This window comes from Zootermopsis nevadensis, unplaced genomic scaffold, assembly GCF_977971745.1.
Source record: "Zootermopsis nevadensis isolate Lab colony 2312 unplaced genomic scaffold, Znev_1.0 Znev_ptg000029l, whole genome shotgun sequence".
Classification (NCBI taxonomy): domain Eukaryota; kingdom Metazoa; phylum Arthropoda; class Insecta; order Blattodea; family Termopsidae; genus Zootermopsis; species Zootermopsis nevadensis.
The window spans coordinates 662,431-683,554 of NW_028259161.1; the positions used below are offsets into that span (position 1 = coordinate 662,431).

General features: G+C 45.4%; 1 protein-coding gene across 8 annotated transcripts in view; it reads right to left on the reverse strand.

Moving 5' to 3' along the window:
• The window catches only part of LOC110837873 (membralin), a 294,281-nt gene that overhangs the window by 216,917 nt on the left and 56,240 nt on the right, over nt 1–21,124 (reverse strand). For all 8 annotated transcript variants that reach the window (XR_015537727.1, XM_087358271.1, XM_087358269.1 and 5 more), the window contains one exon: nt 13,549–13,648. Coding sequence is in view for 7 of the 8 variants with exons in the window: in XM_087358271.1 (XP_087214397.1) it covers nt 13,549–13,648 (100 nt within the window). In the remaining variant the exon portion in view is untranslated. The remainder of the gene's footprint in view (nt 1–13,548; nt 13,649–21,124) is intronic.

Consider the following 21,124-nt stretch of genomic DNA (forward strand, 5'->3'; position numbering starts at 1 on the left):
TACATAAAAAGTAGAACGTCTCAGATGCTTGAGTGAGAAAACGTAAAGACACTTCAACATTTACGTGAGAACACCAATCACCAAAACATACACTGCATGAAGCCCCTTTAAGCGCACACAGAGATCAGCATGAAATATAAACAAGCAAAACTACGTAAATCCACAACCAAAACTGCACTAGTTAATTTTTCAAAGGCCACATTAATTTTAACTATTACAATAAAATGCACTCTTGCCATGATATCTTTTATTATTATTATTATTCAGTGTTCTGTCTGACGACAGGTCCATTGCTCTGCCCAAAAAGAGCTCTCCAGTTTTCCCTATTCTCAGCTTCTCGTTTTAATTCCTGAAACTTCATCTTCTTTCCTTGTTTCAGCATATCTTACGACAATTTAAAGGTCTGAAACATAATTTTTTGTATTTACTGCAACTGAGGGAAAATTTTCGAACTTAAGGTTCACTACTCTGGGTCTTCAATTTTTAAAAAAAAAACTAAGGGGGGAAATTACAATTACGAGATGTTTAAATATCAAAGTTCACCCACCCAAATTAAAGAACCTGAAAAATATGAAACCTAACCACATAACCTATATGTCGGAGACGTGGAAAAATATGAACTTTCCACGCCATGAAATTGACTGACCTTGTGAGACACGTTCAGCCGGGGCCCGCCACGACCCTGCATGGCTGGTGTTTACTGGATTTAATCAATAAAAATTAGCTTCTGGGTCCCATAAAAGATAATGCAAAGTTGCCCCTCTGGCGTTTAATTAGCCACCACACCATGCAGATACAGAGGGGGAGAGCAGGTGTAGCTTCAAGCATTCTTAGCCTCGACACTAGTGAGTGGTTAGCCCAACACTGCAGCTGCTTTACCCAGAGGAAAACCTCCACCCACTGGACTGTGGGGCGGGGAGGGGGGCCCAGAACGAACCTGAGCATTGTGGAGAAGACGAAAATCGTGCCCTGCCAGGAACTGAATGCTGGTGAACCATCCCACGGCCTAGTCACTATTCTAAACCATCTCCTTTGCGTCCCATAAAGGGCAAGTTATATTTTGACCAGCTAAGCAAGTGTCAGTTTCTCAAGAAGGACTTTACTCCATGGAGTCAGTTACTAAGAGATGGCACCATCGTATGAAATATCTGGTTTCTGGTTGGCACCTTGGACAAAGATGCCTTTCGTGAAAGTGTTCGTCGGTTTTTATTCAATCAACTACTTACACCTGTATAAATGTTGAGGTTCAACAACACCAATACTCAAGCCCACCACTGAACGTAATCACAAGCCAGTGCCTCCCACCTACAACTTACTTCCCTAAAATCTATCTTCTTTTTCTTCTTCTTCAAAGTGGTTGCTAGCCACGAGGTTTCCCGGTCTTGTGTCCCCATCCTAACAACATGTGCATCGCCCGCAGAACTGCACTTGTGGCGGTACATTCTAAACCCCTGAGGAATCACATGGGAATCGCGGATAAATATCTCTGAGTACATGACTATGTTTTGGTCATGAATGTACATTATTTTTGCTTCGTTCAGAATGATGGCAGCCAGAGGCCATGCTGTGCTATGCAGATGATGAAAGGCGTGTAGAGAGCAAGGTACCACACGGTTGACTTAACAATATGCTAATCCTGGATTGTGTTTTCACATCGTTAAGTCTTGCTTCTCTCAGTAGATAATCACTCCATATCACAAGTTCTGCATTTGCATAATGTTTGCAGCCATTAAATCCTTATTAAAAAAAATGAATGTAATACAATAACATGCAGAACGTATTTACATGAAATTTAACAACTTTCATTCCTAGGGTTAGTATGTGACAAGGATATATACATCGTAATAATACTAGAATCATACATGCTTTTATAAATATACTTCAATACGGGATAACCATAAAATGCAAATGGAGAAGTCAATCAGCATTTTTTAAGGTGTAAGTTCACAACATATAAAAATAAACATGTCCATGCAGTACAGCGGTAAACCATTGAAGTTCACACTTTTATTACATTAATTATCATAGCACAGGAGATACAAGAATTATATATACAAGGAATGCAATGCAAGGGACACACCAGTGATAAGCAGTAAGCATTAAGGAGCGCCTGAGAAAAAGCGCGGAACACGGAGTGACTTAAACGTGCCAAACGGAGGAAGCACATTAATTTATGTGTCTACAACATATGTACGAATGTGTGTTCACACAATTAGAACAGAGGAGACATAAGAATTACACTATTTAAACAACAACTCCGTAGTTGCAAGACAAAGACCAGCTATGCTGACCGGCACTTTTCCTAGTCTCCAGTCCCTCCATGCAAATGCTTGGGGGTAGTATCCTAAATCATGCCACGACCACTTCTTTCAAATTCATTATTCAGTAATCATCCTACCACTGACACTACAGAGTCTGAGCTAATGACAGTGTCGTTAAATAAAATAACAAATAAACAAACAGTGCAGGACCTTCCTTGAGAAGCTAACAGTTGCTCACAACGAATTAAAAATCTCCAGATACATGTTGTTATTATTATTATTATTATTATTATTGACGGTCAGTTCGGATACAAATATTTTACTGGAAACCTTTAATGTAACATCCCCAGTACAGAATTTAATCGAAATTGTGCGGCAGTTTTGGGCATGACACCGGAGGTCATATGGGGGACACAAATACAACGTATTTATCAAATGTTTATTCTATTTATTTTATGTCAAGAACACGCACGAAGTTTGGTTCATGGATTCTTTACCAACACTCGAACGACGACGCGAAAGATATGGTAAAGGCGTCAAGACCTATTTTAAGGAGCCACTTCAGCATCTGACTGGGCGGACTGAGAACAACCACGAAGAAACAGGCAGGATAATGTCTCCAGGCCGAGAATCGAACTGGAGATTTAAAATATATTAAACAAAAGTACCAACCATTAAACAGATCGGATATTCTGTGTTATGTTAATTAAAGATGATTTATATTAAAATCTTATAAAATCGTAGGAGTGCAATGTTGCCTGTTTGCAAGCGCCGTGAATCTGCATACAGCGAGGGAAACGGGTGTGGGAAGGGTTAAGTTTCGTCTACCAGCCTAAAACTGTCTACTCGATCGATCCAAGTCAAATGTTGAATGCTCGGCAGCATGGTGTACCGGGTGTTCCAGAAATTATTGTAACTCATCAAAATATAAATATTTACTTATCCACGGAGTTCCAACGACACCTCATGGCATCAAATAGAGGCATTTAATGTATCGTGTCGTATCAAAGCGTACGCATTTTAATTACCAAGTTTGTAAATGCATCAAAAGCCAAATGATGTCACGTCCAGAGGTACCTAGGGTGAGATTGACTTAGTATGAAATTAATGTTATCAACAGCTTTGTCGGTAGTCGAGAGAGACGGAGAGAGGCTGAGGCAAAGGACGTGGCTACCGAAACAAGAAGCCAATTAAAACCCTTCCAGCGAGCGTACTGCATTTCAGAGCGACGGGTGGATGAATCAGTTTGATGAGTTTCGATGAATGTGGAAGGAAACGTGGCAGAACTATTTAAAGTCCCAGCCACGTCCCTACAGAGTAAGGACCTCGATGCGGATAGCCGTTATCCGGACACAGAATCCAACCTGGGACTTCCAGGAAATAAAACGAGTGCCAACTACTACACCACGTTGTTCGATCCTTGGCAAAAGGTTTCCAGTCTTTCTGCGTTACTACATCTAACCACTGAAAACTCGTTTCGATGTGCTTAGGTGAGATAAAGTTGTTTCCCCTGTTTCTAAGCACCATCCTGATGGACAGATTTCTTCCACGCCCAAATAATAAGTAAAATTTATGTGACGATGGTTTCCTGAGTAATTAAATCAAGTAGATAGGCAGGCCATGTAGCAGGCACATGGCGATAAGCAATGCGCACAACATGTTGTTGCGAAAACTATAAAGCAGAGACCACACGGGAGACTTAAGCGTAAATGGGAGGAAGTTACTAAAAAGAAAAATGTAACTGCACAATGTGAAGATGAGGGATAGACTTCCTCAGGGTAAGGTGTGTGTGGTGAATACGGTAATTAATCTATGGCATGCGTAAAAGCTGCGAATTTCTGGACAGCTGAGCAACCATCAACTTTCCGCGCGCCATCAAAAATTTAGGTCAGTTACAAGGAAGCAAATATTATTAGCATATACGCAGCAGAGGCAAACCTCGACTTTTTAACTTTCCGATTCGTCCGTCAGCTTTATTCCCGGGGAGAAAGCACAAGATTATGAGGGCTGATGGGTTCAAGGGGGCATTTCTGCATAGAAAAACACTTTTCGCCCTAGCGAAGGGGAAAGCCTGATAACTATATTATGGCGTCCAACATGGGGTCGTCTTACGCATACGTGAAGGCGACACTTGCGAAAGATTACGTCATAAGTCGGCGAAAAGTCTTCTCGGCAGAATACCGCGTTGCAGTAACTAAGAATTACCGACTCTTCGGAGACAATTATTGCCTCCTTGTTCACGGTCAAGGCTGCAGGAAAGCACTTTCCTCCAAAAATTCCGCGACTGCTGGCATTACGACAATATACTGGACCGAGAAAATTACAGTGGGCACCTCAAGTCTGAAACAGGATGTACATACGTTTCGTTCCTGGAAGTTCAAAAGGGCAAGGCACAAATAAAATGCCCGCCAGAAAACAGAGCGGGCTCAGACGCCGAATATGCGCTGCTGTTCACGATCAAAACCAGGGTCGCGTTCACGGTCCACGCGTGGAAGCCATCTCTAAAACTGAAACAGCAGCGACGCGATCAAATTTATATGGAAATCCGGCTACAACCTGGCCTGGCTGGGATGGAACGGAACGGAACGGGGAGCCAGCCAGAGACTGCTGATTAGACAAACATAACGCGAACTGGCGAAGTGCGCGGACAGGGTGGAATACATCTTGATGTACAGCCCCGGCCACAATCCCTGCCTGTGCCTGGAGCCACAGAGAGACGTGGACTGCTGCAATGCTTCAGTGAGTGATCCGCGGTTCAACACGTGCCTGTCCACAACCGGAGAAACGATTGTTTTAAAACAACTGCCTGCACTCGTTATACGCTAGAAACACATAAAATGAGAGCATAATGAAGATGTCGTACCTACATGCAGGAAGATATTTCTCATACTAACCACAACTTAAACGCGGAGATGTCACTGATAAACCTGGAACTTAACTGATCAACAAATAACATGTCTGTGCTACTGGTTTGTCAAAATTCGAAACAATACAGCCTTTATTCTGATTTTATTTAACGTTCGCATTTGTCGCGTGTTACTACGGCTTTAAGAACTTCGTTCCAAGATAACCACACTCGATTCTTTACAGGTCAGATTCCATCACAAGGAAGCTGTCACGTGAACAAAGCAGAACGAACCGAAGTTCTCGCACATGCAAAAACCTTTTAAGGGAGAAAATGTTACGAAAATCGATGCAATATTTACAAAACAGTCGAACCAATTAAACATTTCAATGCATATTTAGCAATCTGACCGCAAGGGTCCCTGTATTAATCACGGCAATCTGCTCTCAAAATACATCCTCGATCGAAGGGCATGGCCACTTTGCACCTCAAATCTAATCAAAAAGAACCTGTGTGAAAACGTCACACACTAAATAATTACCAGATTCCAAATCCTACTTCCGCAAATAATTAGAACTGCACAAAGTTTGCCTATTAACACTGGATTACCGGATATGCTCAAAGGTTTCACAACGACCAACGCCCTAAGATCTATTTGAATAATATCCTTCCATCCATGTCTAGGTCTTTCAAATGGTCTATTTATTCCCTTCAGGTCTTCAGACTAAAACAGCCGTGTACGCGGTTCTCATCAGCCTGGATCTGATCGTTCTAGAAGTATTTGCCCTCATATTTTGTTAACACATCTTTCATGAGACTTCCAAGCACAAGATTTCATCTAGATCTGGCAGTAATCACCAGAGACATAAACTGGCGATAAGCGTGGCTTCTGGACGAATGGAAGGGCAGGCGGATGGACTCTGTGAGACTAAAACGCGTCCGTTTTACGCAGGCGCACATAAAATGCGCTGTTTATTTTACTTGACAGTGAGATTCTGTCTCATCTGGTGGGAGTGAATCCCTTACAAACACAGATCGTCCCGCGTGACGACTTCTCGGGGCTTCCTCCCGCTTAATGAAGGTTCCAAGGGACGCGAGCTGCGGTGGCGCACAGTGACAGACCAGTAACGCGACGTGACGTAACGTAACGTAACGTAAGGAAACAACACGTTCATGAGAACAAGAGTTCACACGAATGTCGTAAATAACCGCGTAATTACTGTTTTACAATAACCTCCTAGGGAAAACACTTCAAAAACCAGATTCACTGTACTGGCAAGATCTTGAGGCAATTAAAACATGCACACAACCTACTTCTGACCACTCCGGTGTAGTTTGCGGTTTTCTTCAGTCATACAAATGCTGGGAAGCCTTACAGTAGTAAGTCACCAAACGTCCCACTACAACCACAACTCATCATTCACAATTGCCCCACAATTCAACGCCACCCAACCTACGGAGTCGACACCCACAAATCAACCTGAGTCCTGCTTTCGAAATTACAAACTCTGTCGGGCCGACGGCAGTTGGTTAAGCCTAGCACAGTGTCGATAAGGCGTGTGGGTAAGCTTGCATCCTCTTATCTCTGGCACTCGATGGAGATGGGCGATCGGCTTCACGCTCCCGCCGTCTTACCCCAAGTTGTATCCAGCCCGAGCGTTTCTGCGAGTGGTTAAAGCCGGCTGTTATGTTACGGTACGCTGACGCAGAAGTCAAGCGTCGAGACGGCGTCGCTCTGGTCGAAGCCTGAAAGCAGCTCTGGCGTTTCTGAAGACCCCCTGCTGACCCCGACGTGGACGTTGCATTTAATCAATTTGGAGGCGAGTCATTAGACACGTGGGGTTCCAGCGGGGAGTCCATTATCTGGAGACATCGAGGGGCCTCGTATCACCCCTGGCACGTCTAATACTGCAATTCATGTACAGCACCGACGCAGGTCTGTCTGTTTGTCTGTGGGGTCGTGAGATCAGGAAAACCCAAACCTGAAGGGCGGCCGACGTACGGTCCTTCCATCTGCAGTGGTTCGGCAATACGTCAGAATACCCGCTCAACACACCGTTAAACAGATTCGAAATACGCGGCTCGAACTCCGTTTCACAAACAATTCTGACGCAGCAATTTGCCATAACGAGCATTTTTTATTTGTGGAAAATGAACTCAGAATGAAATCGCAAAAGGGGCGTAAGTAACAGGCCGTGTGACACTGCAGAGTTAGCGGAATTCGTATTCGGCGACTTCAGTTGTTCCAAGTCACAGAAGCTGCAAAGTAAGAAACAGACATGACGCTGGAATCGTCAACGAACAGACGAGGTGACTCACTCGTACGTATCCCAGACTCAAACAAGGGACACGAATAGTATCCGTATCATCACGTGAGATTTCAGGAAGAAAATGTCTTTCGGACTGCTGCTCTGTGTAGTATGGTAGAAGCATGCCGACGTTTCGGATGTGCTCGTTGACTCCATCTTCAGGAACTGGGGGAGAGGGGGTGTTGACTGGATTCATCTGGCTCCGAATAAAGGCCGGTGGCGGGCTGTTGTAAACGTTGGGATGAACCTTCGGGTTCCATAAAAAATTGGGAATTTCTCGGCTAGCTGAACGTGCCATCAGCTTCTCCGGAAGGATGGTGCTCCTCGCAGTTAGTTATTATCATGCCCAGAAGTTCTTCGGCGCGTCTTAACGTAGCACGCCTTACAATGAAGGAGGAAAACGAGACGTGCAATTATCACCAAACTCATTTTATGCACAGTGAGGCCCGATCCAGTCAAAGACGACAAACAAATTGGCCTGTATGAATGGAACGTATAACAAAAATGCTACAAGGAAAATGTATGAGACACACGTAGCGACCCATAAAAATAGCACAAGCACGGGATGATTTTATCATAAGCCTCTTCCCTCGTCGAGATCGGGGCTAAAATCTCACAGAGGGAAGAGAGCAAAGGCACAGAGAGAAATAAGATTATAACAAGATATCTGCGGGGCGGGGCGGGGTTTCAATAGAACGCACCGATTCCTTGAGAACACAGTACAAAGAGCCGCAAGTAAAGATCTTCTGCCGAGCATTGTACGGGGACACAGAATCGTTCCGACCGGTTGCCAGAAAAGCTTCTTCCGCCACGTCACTGGAGAACACCTCTATCAGTGTTACCAATAAACCAAATATGGCGGCACTGTGATCTGTACTTGCCGATCCGATGCTGTTTCAAACGCAGACGTTATGACACATAATCTGAGAGGATTTTACAAGCACTGCCGTGGCATTAGGAAGACCTGGACAGTCGTAACCCTATTGAGACTGGAACACGGTGCCCTTCGAATGCAAGTATGTTAGAGCTAGGTCACTGTTAAAATCGGTGCGGGGAAAAATGTGGACTGCGGTCTGCTGGGTCGTGAATGCCGTGCAATCGTGTAAATTTTCGTCAGAGTTTCGAAAGAACGTATCGCCCAAATCTTCAGGGTATAAATGACCGTGTGCAAGACTGCACGGCGTCAGAACCCCGAAGACCGCAGTCAGCAGTTTACGGACACCCCAGTCAGCGATGTTCCGAGCTCGTACCACGTCGTTTTCCGCCCAATCTATAAAAGATGAACACGGAGCATAAACTTTTACGCGCGAGTCATATTTTTCAATTGCGCTAGAGAGAAGAATGCATGGGGTTTGGCTGAATCCTCTTTATATTTCCCCACAGGCACCGCATGCCCCGCCATATTTCTACAGATTCCTGACCAACACAACAGCCGCATGGGGAGAAGACACGACATAATTTCGATCTTTGTGTCCCGGATATCCGGCTTCCTCCTCAGGTCCGAGACATCGGCGTACTTCCTGTGATCATACCCACGGATTTCACTGCAGCCATTGGGCTGGATTACGATGTGGGCGGACAGGAAGAAAGAACGATGTTTCTAAGAATGAGGGGAAAGTGTGGAGATGACATGGAGACAGATATGAACAGAGAAGCGAACCGTAGGGATAAATATGTGGAAGACAATCTGACTGACAGGTCACGGAACCTGACACCTGCGACCTGAAGCATCGTTTTCCAAAGCCCTGCAGCCGTATCGACAGCCTTATCTCGCTGTGACGAAGGTTCCCGATGTCTCACGGTTCGGATACCACTTCTACGTGACATACATTCACGCCATTCTGAGCTACGGGTCACTCTTGGTCAAGAGACACAAAACTGAAAGCGTACAAAATGCAGACTTTTGAAGTCCTAATTAACCTTTTTCGGTCTTTGCAGCCGAAATGTGTCTAAATAATACATCGCATAAATTCAGAGCCTACCGCAAACACAACGGATCTCCATCACGAAGTTCAATCAGTTGACGTTGTTTAAGCCGTTTACGCATTCTGACGATCACGCGAAATCTATAATTCAGTTGCTGAGCGATGAAGCAGGTTAGGTTATGTGGTTCCTGAAGGATGACGGGGAAGCTGCAACTACACCATCCACCCACTTTAATGCTCAAAAGTTTCACGCCGGATGTAACGGCAGTGTGGTTAGCATTCCTTCGTATGCGGCAGGCCCCGATTTCAAACCTGGAACATTCTTTCCAATTCATTATTCGTCTTCATCGTTTCTTTATTTTAATCTGAAGTGCCGACGGTGTCGTTAAATAAACACAAGCAGGCGAAAGACTGTGTCGGAAACTGTATTTAACCCCACAAATATTTAATAAATTATATTTTACGCCTTGATGTAAAGTGACAGGCAACATCTGTCCAAATAACTCTTAGCCAAGTTTTAGTACGGACGCCAGCCAGAAGATTTCACAGAAATCCTTTCATCCAAAGCGGTGTTAATTATTGGGGGGGGGGGCAAACATATATATATAAAAAGAACATTCTGCAGCCTAAGATGAGGTCAATGAAAGTAAAATAGTTCAATTATTTCCAGTTAGATTTCTGCTAGCAAAGAAAGATTTAAGTAACTCATGGGAACTATGGACACGTCGTTTTGAAACTGAAACCTTGGACGGACAGCAGAAAAGTAAAACGCATTTTTACGATTTTTTTTAACTCACATCAGTCAACAACTCATACACGGCCCAGCACCTCGTGTAGTTTTGGAAGTGGTGGAACAAGAAGAATAGAAGCTCAAAAATGCTAGAAAGGCACAAATGCACATGTCCTGCCGAACACCCGAGTATCACTTTGTGCCAGGTACAAAGGAACTAAGATCCCAACAGAGGCAGACGTATTCGCACTGTTTTCTATCTGATTGAAGAACAAGAAGACTTTTCGAACGAATAAAAAGATGAAATAAAACGTAGTGCTGTCAATGGCATCTCGATCCTGAACAAAAATTCTGCCACCCGTGGCTCCTACAGTGGCAGAAGACGGCAACCCGCACATCAGCTTCCCTCCCGACGTTCTACAAAAACATACACAGATATTGTTTTCAATAATAGAGAGATAGCAGCCAGTCGCCTGGCCGTCACCGGCAGACAGCCAGCGGAGACGAGGAAAACAAGACCATCTCCTGCGTTTACAAACATTCTTGTCTTGTACGTCCACGGCCAGAATTGAGCGACTGGAGAGACTTTTGTTGCACGAAAACTTCTTCCCTCGTTCCACGTTGGGCGTCTCGCGATTTACCAAAGAGCAAAAACAAACAGACTTCAGGGTTTTGCCGAACATCATCTGATTAATCCGAAAATGGTCACGGCGGTGTTACATAACGACGATAATAACGAAAATAAATATGTCCGGAGCGTGAGTACCAAAACGGAGCTTGGAGGCAAAGCTCCATTCTTTCCAAGCTCTGCATTAAATGGAGATGTTGGTGGTGAGCCCCCAACATACACAAACCGCGGTGACACTGTCTCCCCTTTGTCTCCCACCACTACTCATCTCACTTCTCCTGCGCAGAGCAAACACAACGAGAAATCAGTCGAACTGTACTACATGGCAGAAAATGATATTCATATTCTCTACATTCCCAATTCCAAACGATTCTTTCAAGCTAAGATACTTTCTCTGAATCATTCTCGAACAGATGATGACGAAGTACTGGACTTAATGGGGAACAGCTAAGGGGCCATCACTGCATTTAAATTCAAATCTCTTGACAAGAGTTTTCCATACGCACACTGACGCTAGAGTGGCCTGCTTCACGTTCCCCCAACACGCTTGTCCATTCTTATCCACCTAGCTCAGGCCACGGGACAGTAGTTGTTGTTGTGTACACGGGAGAGACCTCAATTTCCCAAGGTCTGAATTTCACTGAAGATCAACACGGCCACAACATTACAACACAGACTTTATGACGGTTGCAGGGCCCAATAGTGAAAAGCATTCCTTAAAATCTTGAATGATGAAAGGCGATTTGGTCGAGGGGGTACACCGGGGCAGGAGCACTCAATAACGCCTCCACCTCACAACGTTCACAGAGTTTGCGAGCTTATAAGCAATCTGTAGCGGGCGTAAAATTATTTTTTCCTCGAGTCACTTCAATATATACCGACAAATACTAAAAGGTACACTTCTTCTAAGTTTGCACTGCGGTACTTTTAACACTACAAACACTTCTCCCCATCGCGGCCAAAAGCAGTCTACATAAGCACTAATATCTCCATGACAAAACGTACGTGGAATTGTAACGCAAGTGGAAAACAAGTATTGTACAGAAGTACGAGCACATACCACACTATCACATAGTCATAAATATCATCCCGCACGAGCCAAAATCCCTTAACAACATTACCATGGCAACTGTTACAACATACACATCCATAAATATTATCCCCCGAGACCCAAAATCCGTTCACAGTAAATAGTTACCAACAAAATCAACCGGTCTACAAACACTCGCTTATTACATAAACAAATAATAAATATTCGTAGTCTGTATTGATGGAAACTGTGCACACAGATCAGTAACCACCAAACTCTGGGGTCGCGCTTTCAACCCCATTCGGGGATAGGATGTGCATCGGCGTTCTTTCGCGATGCGTCGTCCTACGTAGGCAGAGGTCTTGCGATGGGCACGTCCCTCATCCAAAGGGTCTTACCAAGTACACAAACAACTGACTGTTTCAGAATTAGCTCTGATTCGAACAAGCGACAGTCATAATTAGTAATAACTGACGAAAAAGTGACGACGATACAAACCACTAAATCGCGTAATTATTTGACTAATTATCAGGAGTTCCAGAGACACCCGTTTTCAACTCGGCAAAGAAGACACGTGCAAGGCCGCAACCGAGGTCGATTTCGATGACGCAAAAGGCCCCACATCAATTCGGTGAACGAGCAAGTCCGTCGTGTACCAAAACAACGTTTTCCCGCGTTTTTGTTTTCACAGCCGAGTAACCTAACTCAGCCTTCACGCCTCGCAAAGGCACGTGATTCCCGTTCGCGTAACGACGTTCCATCTGTGCAGCATTGGTAACACGCAGCTGACGAAATAAGGGGCAGTCATGTTTCTTAGACTTAAAACATGAATTAAGATTCGTCTACTGCTTACGAAGAAGGTGTATTATAACTATTCTTAGACTCTTAATTTAACAAACGTAAAGAAGCTGTAAAATCACGCACGACGTTTCGGAAACTGACTCTGCCTCCGTCATGAGGTGAAACCACACAACCTAGTCAGCTGCGTCAACTGGAAGGGTGGCGGCAATAAAGTTTTCGTGGGCGATCAGGCGTGTCAGAACGGAACGGGGTTAATAACCAACGTTTCCGAGACCACTGCTGCCTCCATCATCAGGGTTAACGGCTCTACTGATGAATCCTGCTGATGGGGGGGACAGAGGCAGTCTACGAAGCGTTGGATATTACTTTCGCGTGACTGATCGTCCGAGAAGACTTCACTGCGTCAGTGGCCGTGAAAGTTAAAATCTCACATTTCTTAATGACTACATAACGTCGTACATGATGCATTAGAAATCAGAGATTAAATGTTAGGGGAAAAGCGAGCAAAAGCAGGAACAGACAAACACCGGAGGATGCATTTCCACAGAACAACATCAAGGTTAGTCTTTTAGTAAGACCCAAACGAAGCAACAGAAAGGCATTTAAAACCGATGACTGGGGCAGGGATCAGGCATGCATGCTATGATGATGAGGCCTCAAAAAATTCGTCTGTAGCTGGGAACCAGAAAATGATTAAATGCTGTATAAGAGGTGACAGCCGTGAAGTTAGGGCAGAGGGAAACATGACGAACACTGTTACCAATTTCCGTGCACAAAAATGTACAATGCAATGTGAAGTTCCACAACCAACCGAAACGTTCTGTTTAGACATCAGTGATACGATCAGGCGATATTTCTGAGGTGAAGCCAACCCTGCAAAAAGCCTCGTATTTTCAACAAGAAAATTCACATTCTTTGTCCATCGTATTGATGTGTCGAAAATTAAATTATTGTCATCTTATTCTGGAATGCAACGTAACAATAACGCAGGTGAGAGACATGCAAAGGCGCCCACTTACCTGTATAAAGAGCCATGACGTGACGAGGGCTAGTCCACTGTATTGCCCGTTGAAGCGGTAGTGATACGCATAAAACGAGAAGTGGTACAGGTAGAAGAACCTGGAACAAGGAAACCAATCATTTTTCACCGGCTCCCGTGTTATTAACGACGCTCTTTCAACTAATTAAGCTATAATAAGACTCTGATCGAACACCCGCCTCCACAGTGAAGGCAATGGTACGACCACAAAACAGTCATTTTCGACTTGAAGGCGTTGCATTCGTTCTATCATCGTGGTGAAAGTAGCAGGTCCGCTCTGAACACAACAGCCGGAACAAGATCCTCTGTCGTTGCCGGGTTCACCAAACCGTAATATCACAACGGGTTATCATCAAGGAAGGAAGGAAGGAAGGAAGGAAAAAACAAAAAATCAGCAACAACAGAGCCGCAGAGTTTTGCGGACACCCGGTGTTGCGCGTGAAGCGGGCGGACCTCTCGGACACACGGTGTGACGCTTTTAAAGATACTTTGGTACAACCCCTCCTAATGCCGAGCAGATGAAAGAGGACCTTCCGGATAACTCTGTATATAGAACGGAGAGACTTTATTGTTCAGGCAAGGAAAATGGATGCTGACACCGACGGACAACAAAGGAAGAATGTCTCAGTTAAGTCCAACTGCTGCTGGACTGCATAGAGGGGATTAATCCGCCGCCATACATTACGTTCTCAGCCTACTTCAAGTGCTCTTACCGCCACGCCAAAAGGATGAGTTTCCTCCGCCCTCTAAATTACAGACACATTTTCTTCGTTTCCTTACTCTTTTCTGCCCGTACGAATCCAGAATTTCGTAACCAGCAAACAACGCCTTCTAAGAATCGTTGAAAATGTTTCCACGGCCTTCATCCTACAATACGAAGCTTCAACCTTTGTACAAGGCAGCGGAGAACGGAGATGAAAACACACATCATCTCACCACAAGATTTTTAGGGCTTTGTGGCCAAGTCGCCTGAATCTTAAATTCGATAATCCGTGAGAGATAATCTAACCTTTCTTATATGCAACGAAGACGAGTGGGCGTCTTGTGTCAACCACTCACACGTCCATCTGTGAGAACAGATATTCAGTCACAGACACTTCAAAGACAGGCAAAGCATTACAGTAAGATTTATGTAAATATAACTCGAGAATTTCTGGTGAATATCGATCTTTCCAAATAACGGATCCATTGACCACTGGCAGACCACAGACGTTTATTCGTTTCTCGATGTTTAACGAAGTGATGTCAACTGCATAAGTTATTTTACGTCGAATGAGGAAAAACATAAAGATTACGCCAGATTACTCTGCGAACTGTCGTGGACCACATAATAAGGTACCATACTGTATAAAGTGCTTCGATAACATGAGGAAAACCATGTAGAAACTCGGGAAAATCGCAACCTTGGTCGCGATTCGAAACAGGGAGGGGAACCCCCACCCACCCTCGAACACGAAACGGAAAACATAACAGCAATACGTGGTCCAGTAATTCCAGTCATTTAGAGCTTTCTGTTCATCGGTGATTTTACTTTGATGCCAGATGGGAAGAATAATAAATCACGACGATAACGGCATTGAACCGAACAAACTTATCTAGCGAGTAACGCGAAGGCAGTGAATTCCGATACCGATCCAATGAATTCTCAGAGACTCGTTTTTACTTCGCACGACTCCAATTCCCATCAGGCACTTGGCTGTCATGCGGTCTGTAGCAGTGTCGAGGGAACGGGGAATCCGTCCCGTCTGCAATTCGAAGCGCTGCTGTCCACTGCTGTGTTATTCTGACAGAACACTAACGAGTACGAAAACAGTTTCGTGTCCACCGCACGCGAATATAAGGTCACATCTCAGATATTATTTCCGCAGCATCGCAACTCCCGCCTCCCCCTCTGGGATCACCACCAACGCGGCGGATGCTGTGATGCAGTGGGAGTATTCAGTTCGAAGCTCAACCGAAATACCAGCTGTCCGGGTGTACACGCGTACGCAATGTCCAAGTCTTTGCATAAACTGGGCACATAACGGGGTGACTGAGCACGGCCGTCGACGTATTTAATCTCCGAAACTAGTAAAGGAATGTTTAGGAAATAATACATTATGGGTGGTAGATCTGCGCTGAAAGTTGCCGTTAAAATTGGCACACATCGGTGTACTGAACACCGTATTTTACATGCAGCCATAATTAAACTTCAACGACAACTCTTCGTTCTAAAAAGAACAGACTTAAAATGCGTGTTCGCGATTAATGGCGCTTAAAAATAGTTGCAGGAAACCTTCCCGAAGGCTACGTCAGGTCTCACAGCCGAAACGAATCCCAGAAGTTACTGTTGGTCTGCGTACGAGTCGTGTTTTGCTGTGGCCGGCAACTGGTGGGGTGGGGGGTGGGGTGGCGGTCAGCACAGCGGCCACAGGACGACAATGACGCCACTAATTAACGTCATCAACTTTCATGGAAGCCACAATACGTAGGATCGTATATATTAGCATTTAAACCAGAAAACCTGGCCCATTGGTTTAATCAACGAATGAACAATATCAGGGCAACGTTATTTAAACGTCAACAATTATCTGTACTAACCAGCAAATTAAACTCTTGATCACAATATAATTTCCTATTCTTACTAAAACTTCCGTCCATTTCGGCAAATTCCGTGATCAATAAAATTATCGGAACAATTTAATCTGTTACCTCACATCGACACCGTTCTCCAAATTCGACATTTCGGCTGTTCTGAACTTGGAGCTGAGAGACAACACAGAAATGCCCATCTGCCGACTCCGTGGAGCGAAGTCTTCCTTGAGAAGTGCTGAGACCGGATTCACCCACCTCGTCCCTGCCCCATCCACGAAACCCAAAGGTAGGAACATCAGTGCCCTCATAAGATCACGCAATTAGCCCCATAACGAGCCAGCTGAGTCCAAACATCCGCAAATCTTCTCTCACCCACGCCCATGTCACTCAAGTGAGGTATTTTTATTTATCCCATGCATTCTACATGCACAGTCCATCTCATACACACAGAGTCGCCAAACTGAAGAACTTTACCTCCTCCATTTTCTAACGGAAAGGATACGACGTAAGTCTACAAGGAATGACGTATTCTGAAACTATTCACTCACTGTGAAATGGACTGCATACAGTCAGCGCACGACCAAAAAACTATTTTGCACACAGTCCCCCTGGCGTCTGGGGCACCTATCACACGGTACAGTGAGCGAGCTTTGTTCGCTCTCCTGCATGGTGGCCAGTGACCCGTTGTTTCAAACGTCGTCTTAACGTTATTCCCAAATCGCCATCAATGTATGCCTCTCGGATGAAGCTTTTGGGGACAGGGAAAACAGGAGAAGGCAAATCACCTTCAGGAGGCACGTGGGAGGAGCCGCGACACAGTCGTTTGAAGAGCAGGACACGTGTCTTCGGTGACAGCACAAAAAGCCCCACGAAGTAGGTTGCGTGCAGTACAATGGCGCTACATTATCTTATCGAAGCGTCGGTGAATCTATCAAAGACGGGCTGCTGAGGACAAGGCCGATAGCGCATAGTGAGGAGCTCCACAGTTTGCTCTCTCCACGAAATGTTGTTAGCACGATCAAATCAAGGTTGGCAAGAAGATGGGCGGGGTATGTAGCGATGAGACGTGCCACACAACTTTCGTTCGAGAGAGGGCACTCGGAAATCATAGGCGTAGGTCGGAGGACAACATAAGAACGGACCTTAAGGAAAGGCGGCGTGAAGTTGTGGACTGGTATCGCCTGCTCCTGCGAACTCACGTTCTGACTTCACCTCGCATAAGACGACAAAACAGAACAATCCCAAGATAATTCCACGTACTGTGGAATCCAATACGTACATCTGAATGCCGCAAGGTTTAAACTAATTGACCAACATTTGTACGATCTTGGTACCGTCTAGCGAGGTGTGACAAGCGCCTTGATTGGACGGGCCACAGTTCCAACTTCGCACTCACTAGTCACTCTGGCAGCGGTCGAGGAGCAAAATCGCGCTGTCAGCACGGCCAGACCACAACTGCTGCCTGCATCCTCTGAACAATTCCTTCAAACTTGAGAGTTAATTAGATCAACTCTTGCTTCATTCATGTGATAGTTACACACAAGTTGTTTGTACCGCCCTTGGACTCAATTACGCCAATTATATCGCTGCAACTTTGCTTTATCCGCTGAACTTCCCCGAGAATCCCAATGGCATGTTGTTTCGTAAGTTCGCTGCTGCATTCTACGATTATATTCGCTGCCTAGCGACGAAGCGGGAGACGTGATTGCCTGCTTGCCGCCCGTGTCGTCCGTACAGTCGTCTCTTGGTCATTCTTCGACCTCGCTCTTCGTTGTGTTCAGAACAATTACACTTCTAGCCTCATTTCTTCATTTCACAGGGAAAGACTGCCGCATAATTGTGTGTGTGTGTGTGTGTGTGTGGTTTATTCGTGGTGAATTCAACTGAAGCTAACTCCATCGACCGAAGTCCATCTTGATGCCCTCATCTACTGAAGAAACCTCGCTCTAACGGAAGCAATAGATTCATCACCGTGTTCACAACAGCCCCCCTGCCCTGAGCCAGATCAAACTTCCTCGCACCCCACTTCTTTATGATCCATTTTTATTCCTCCCTCCCACCTCCGTCATCGAAATGGTCTCTTCCCTCCTCGTTTCCGAAGGCGCATTCCAACAGACCGAGGCAACAATACTCAGCGCCATAATTCACGCCTAATGGCAGTCTTCTGTTTGCTATGGAGGTGCCGAGTCATCGCTAGCAAACATTAATGTGTTCCCAGGCAGTAAAATGACAGACCCTTTACATACTAAGAGCGCGCGTCAAATTACTGTGAAAAGTTCATTTGCAAACAGACAGCGACAACCAGCACTGCTTTGTCGCCACCTCTGGTGCGACAAATCAAATCGTCGCGGTAGGCCTGATCTACATATCGCCCGTCATGCTGCTCTCTATCCTATCTCGAAGTTTATCTGAACGATGTTCCGGACGGTCGTTACACGCACGTCAGCTCGTCACAGATTACATCAGCTGCAAACCAGCAGAGTACACAAGAGCACGGGAACTTCTTTTCCGTCATTTTACATTTCTTCTTCCACTGCAGCCAGACAGATTAATAACAAAGGGAATGGAGACACAAGATCACAGGTGGGGACCAGCAATTCGATACGTGTTGTCTAAACTTCAATCAAATCTCATGAAATACCTGACAAAAGATGTCTCTGAAATAATAACTGAAAACACATCTCAATAAACATTTGTGACATTTACTTCAAAATACGTATCGATTTTGTGTGCTTGTAGCGAAACACGTGTATCGTCTGAACCAAAAGTATAGACAGGCTACTATCAGTTTCGACCTCATTCGTTACATCAGTTGAGTTCCACGCGTTCGCCGTAAAACGGCGGAAAGTGGTTCCCACGGCATATTCGAGCATCGAAACAGCAAGCGCGCACGAACGCAAAAGCGTGGCAGTTTCCCGGAGCAGATCCGCCACTTTTACGAACTGCGCCTACAATTCCCTTTCTTTTCTGTTGTGGTTCCATTACAGCTATGGGCAATCATCAGTGCCGTCACCCCGCTGTTCAGGCGACGCCGCGTCCCAGGCGTCGTTAATGGGATATTCCTGTTGGCGTCGGGGCGCGGCTGGGGGTTGGCGTCGCGCGGCCCACTGCCCCGGGGGGACTGGGTAATCCGCCAGGGGGCGCTAGCTCCAGAAACTACGGCAAAATATACTTCTTTTAACCTGCACGTGTAAGACAGACAAGTTTGTCAACGAAAACATCAAAATACTGAGAAGGCACGTACAGCCGATACTGAACTGGTGGAAGCTTCGTCGGACGCCCAATGACCGGGCAGATGCGGAACATCTGACGGTGGGTAGTAACTACCGAATGCAAATAGCAACAGCGCTTACACGCCAGTCATAAAACACACGACTGCACCGAAATGTAATTCAGAAAGCTGTGCTTGGTGTACTTACTCACGAGAAAACACACTAATGTGCGTAACCTGGGGGTATTTCCGCATAAACCTATTACCAGTTGCAATTACGTTCTGTTCCCAGCACATTTCCAAGCAGACTGAGAATATAAATCACATAACAAACGTTGGAGAAAGGACTTCAGACGTCTGCTTCCTAAAAAAGCGACGCCTTATAACCGATCCAGCTTAAAAGCGTCGATAAACGAGCTATGAGGTTTTCAAGGCGATGTTGATCTTCGGGGTTGCAACGCCGTGTGGACAAGTACGCAATGTCAACGCCTATGAGGAACATACTGCCTTCATCTTCCAAACGTCCACACGGCGTATCTACCCACACGAAAAACATCGACATCTCCACTGCCGTGAAAACCTCAAATCCCGAACACTGGTGGTGCTTGCGAAAATATCTGAGAAGGAGGAGGGTGGAGCTACACTCTTCACCGAACCCTGTTAGGATCAAGTCAAGAACGACGAGGCGGCACACGAGATTACCGTTGCAAAACCTGCGGGGCAGAGCCCATTCGAAACACCTAGGCCTAGGTGGAAGGATACTATTAAAAACGGTGTTACAGAAAGAGGGCGGGTGGGTGGGGGGGAATGACCACGAACATGCGCCAGTGGCTGGCTGTTTTGAACGCGCTCTTTTGGAAGCCGAGAACAGACTTTGGGTCCCATAAGAGGTGGTTGAAAGTTTTGACTAGCTGAGCGGTACTACGAGCTTCTCACGAAGAACCCTGCACCATGGACGTGGTTATTCACTTATACGCTTGTCGTGAGATTCTAGCCTCGCCCAGCTCAGTCTACTTCATACAAGAATAACCTAATATGCATAATTCATTTTAATATTGTAATTTGACGTGTACCTACGTCTTTCGTTGTTGCCGAAAGATCAAAGCCCAACAATGGATTCAAGAACCAGCACAACTTACTTCCTTAGGCTCATTTCAGGATTCTCCAATCCACCGAGCCTTGTCGTCCAATTAGGTTCACGGCGGAAAAAAATCGAAAGGGCAAAGCGTGGGAAGTCGCAACACATTAACGTCATATCTCAATTCCTTCAGTGGAGTTACAGCGAAATTAAAACTCTCTTTTTGTAAAAACAAACACGAAACGAAAATGAGATACAAATAAGGCGAGAGAGTGGTGCTAGGCTTTGTAAAATAAAATGCATATAGCTGGGGAGGGGGTGGTGGTGGTGGTGGCAACCTAACCTTAAAAACAGAGTGCGTCACTCCCGCGATCGGCTGCAACCAAAGAACGGACACAGCGAGGACTTTCAGGGCGGATGAAGCCGCTTTCAGCGTTGGTCCGGCATTACACCGGAAAGCTTGCTCTCGCTAAGGGGGGATAAAACTGGCCGACATTTTCTTTAATGGACTCTAATTAGGAATCCGCTTTAAAGCTGTGCACGTAAACTGAAGAAAAACGGGGCTGGCAACACAACGAAGCTCAGTGCCTGGAACACATGTGTTCCCACCTCCCTGTTACAGGAATATGCATTAAGACAGTTCTCAACACTTCATGCACAAAGCACTAGCTGAAACAGAACCCCAGTACACGA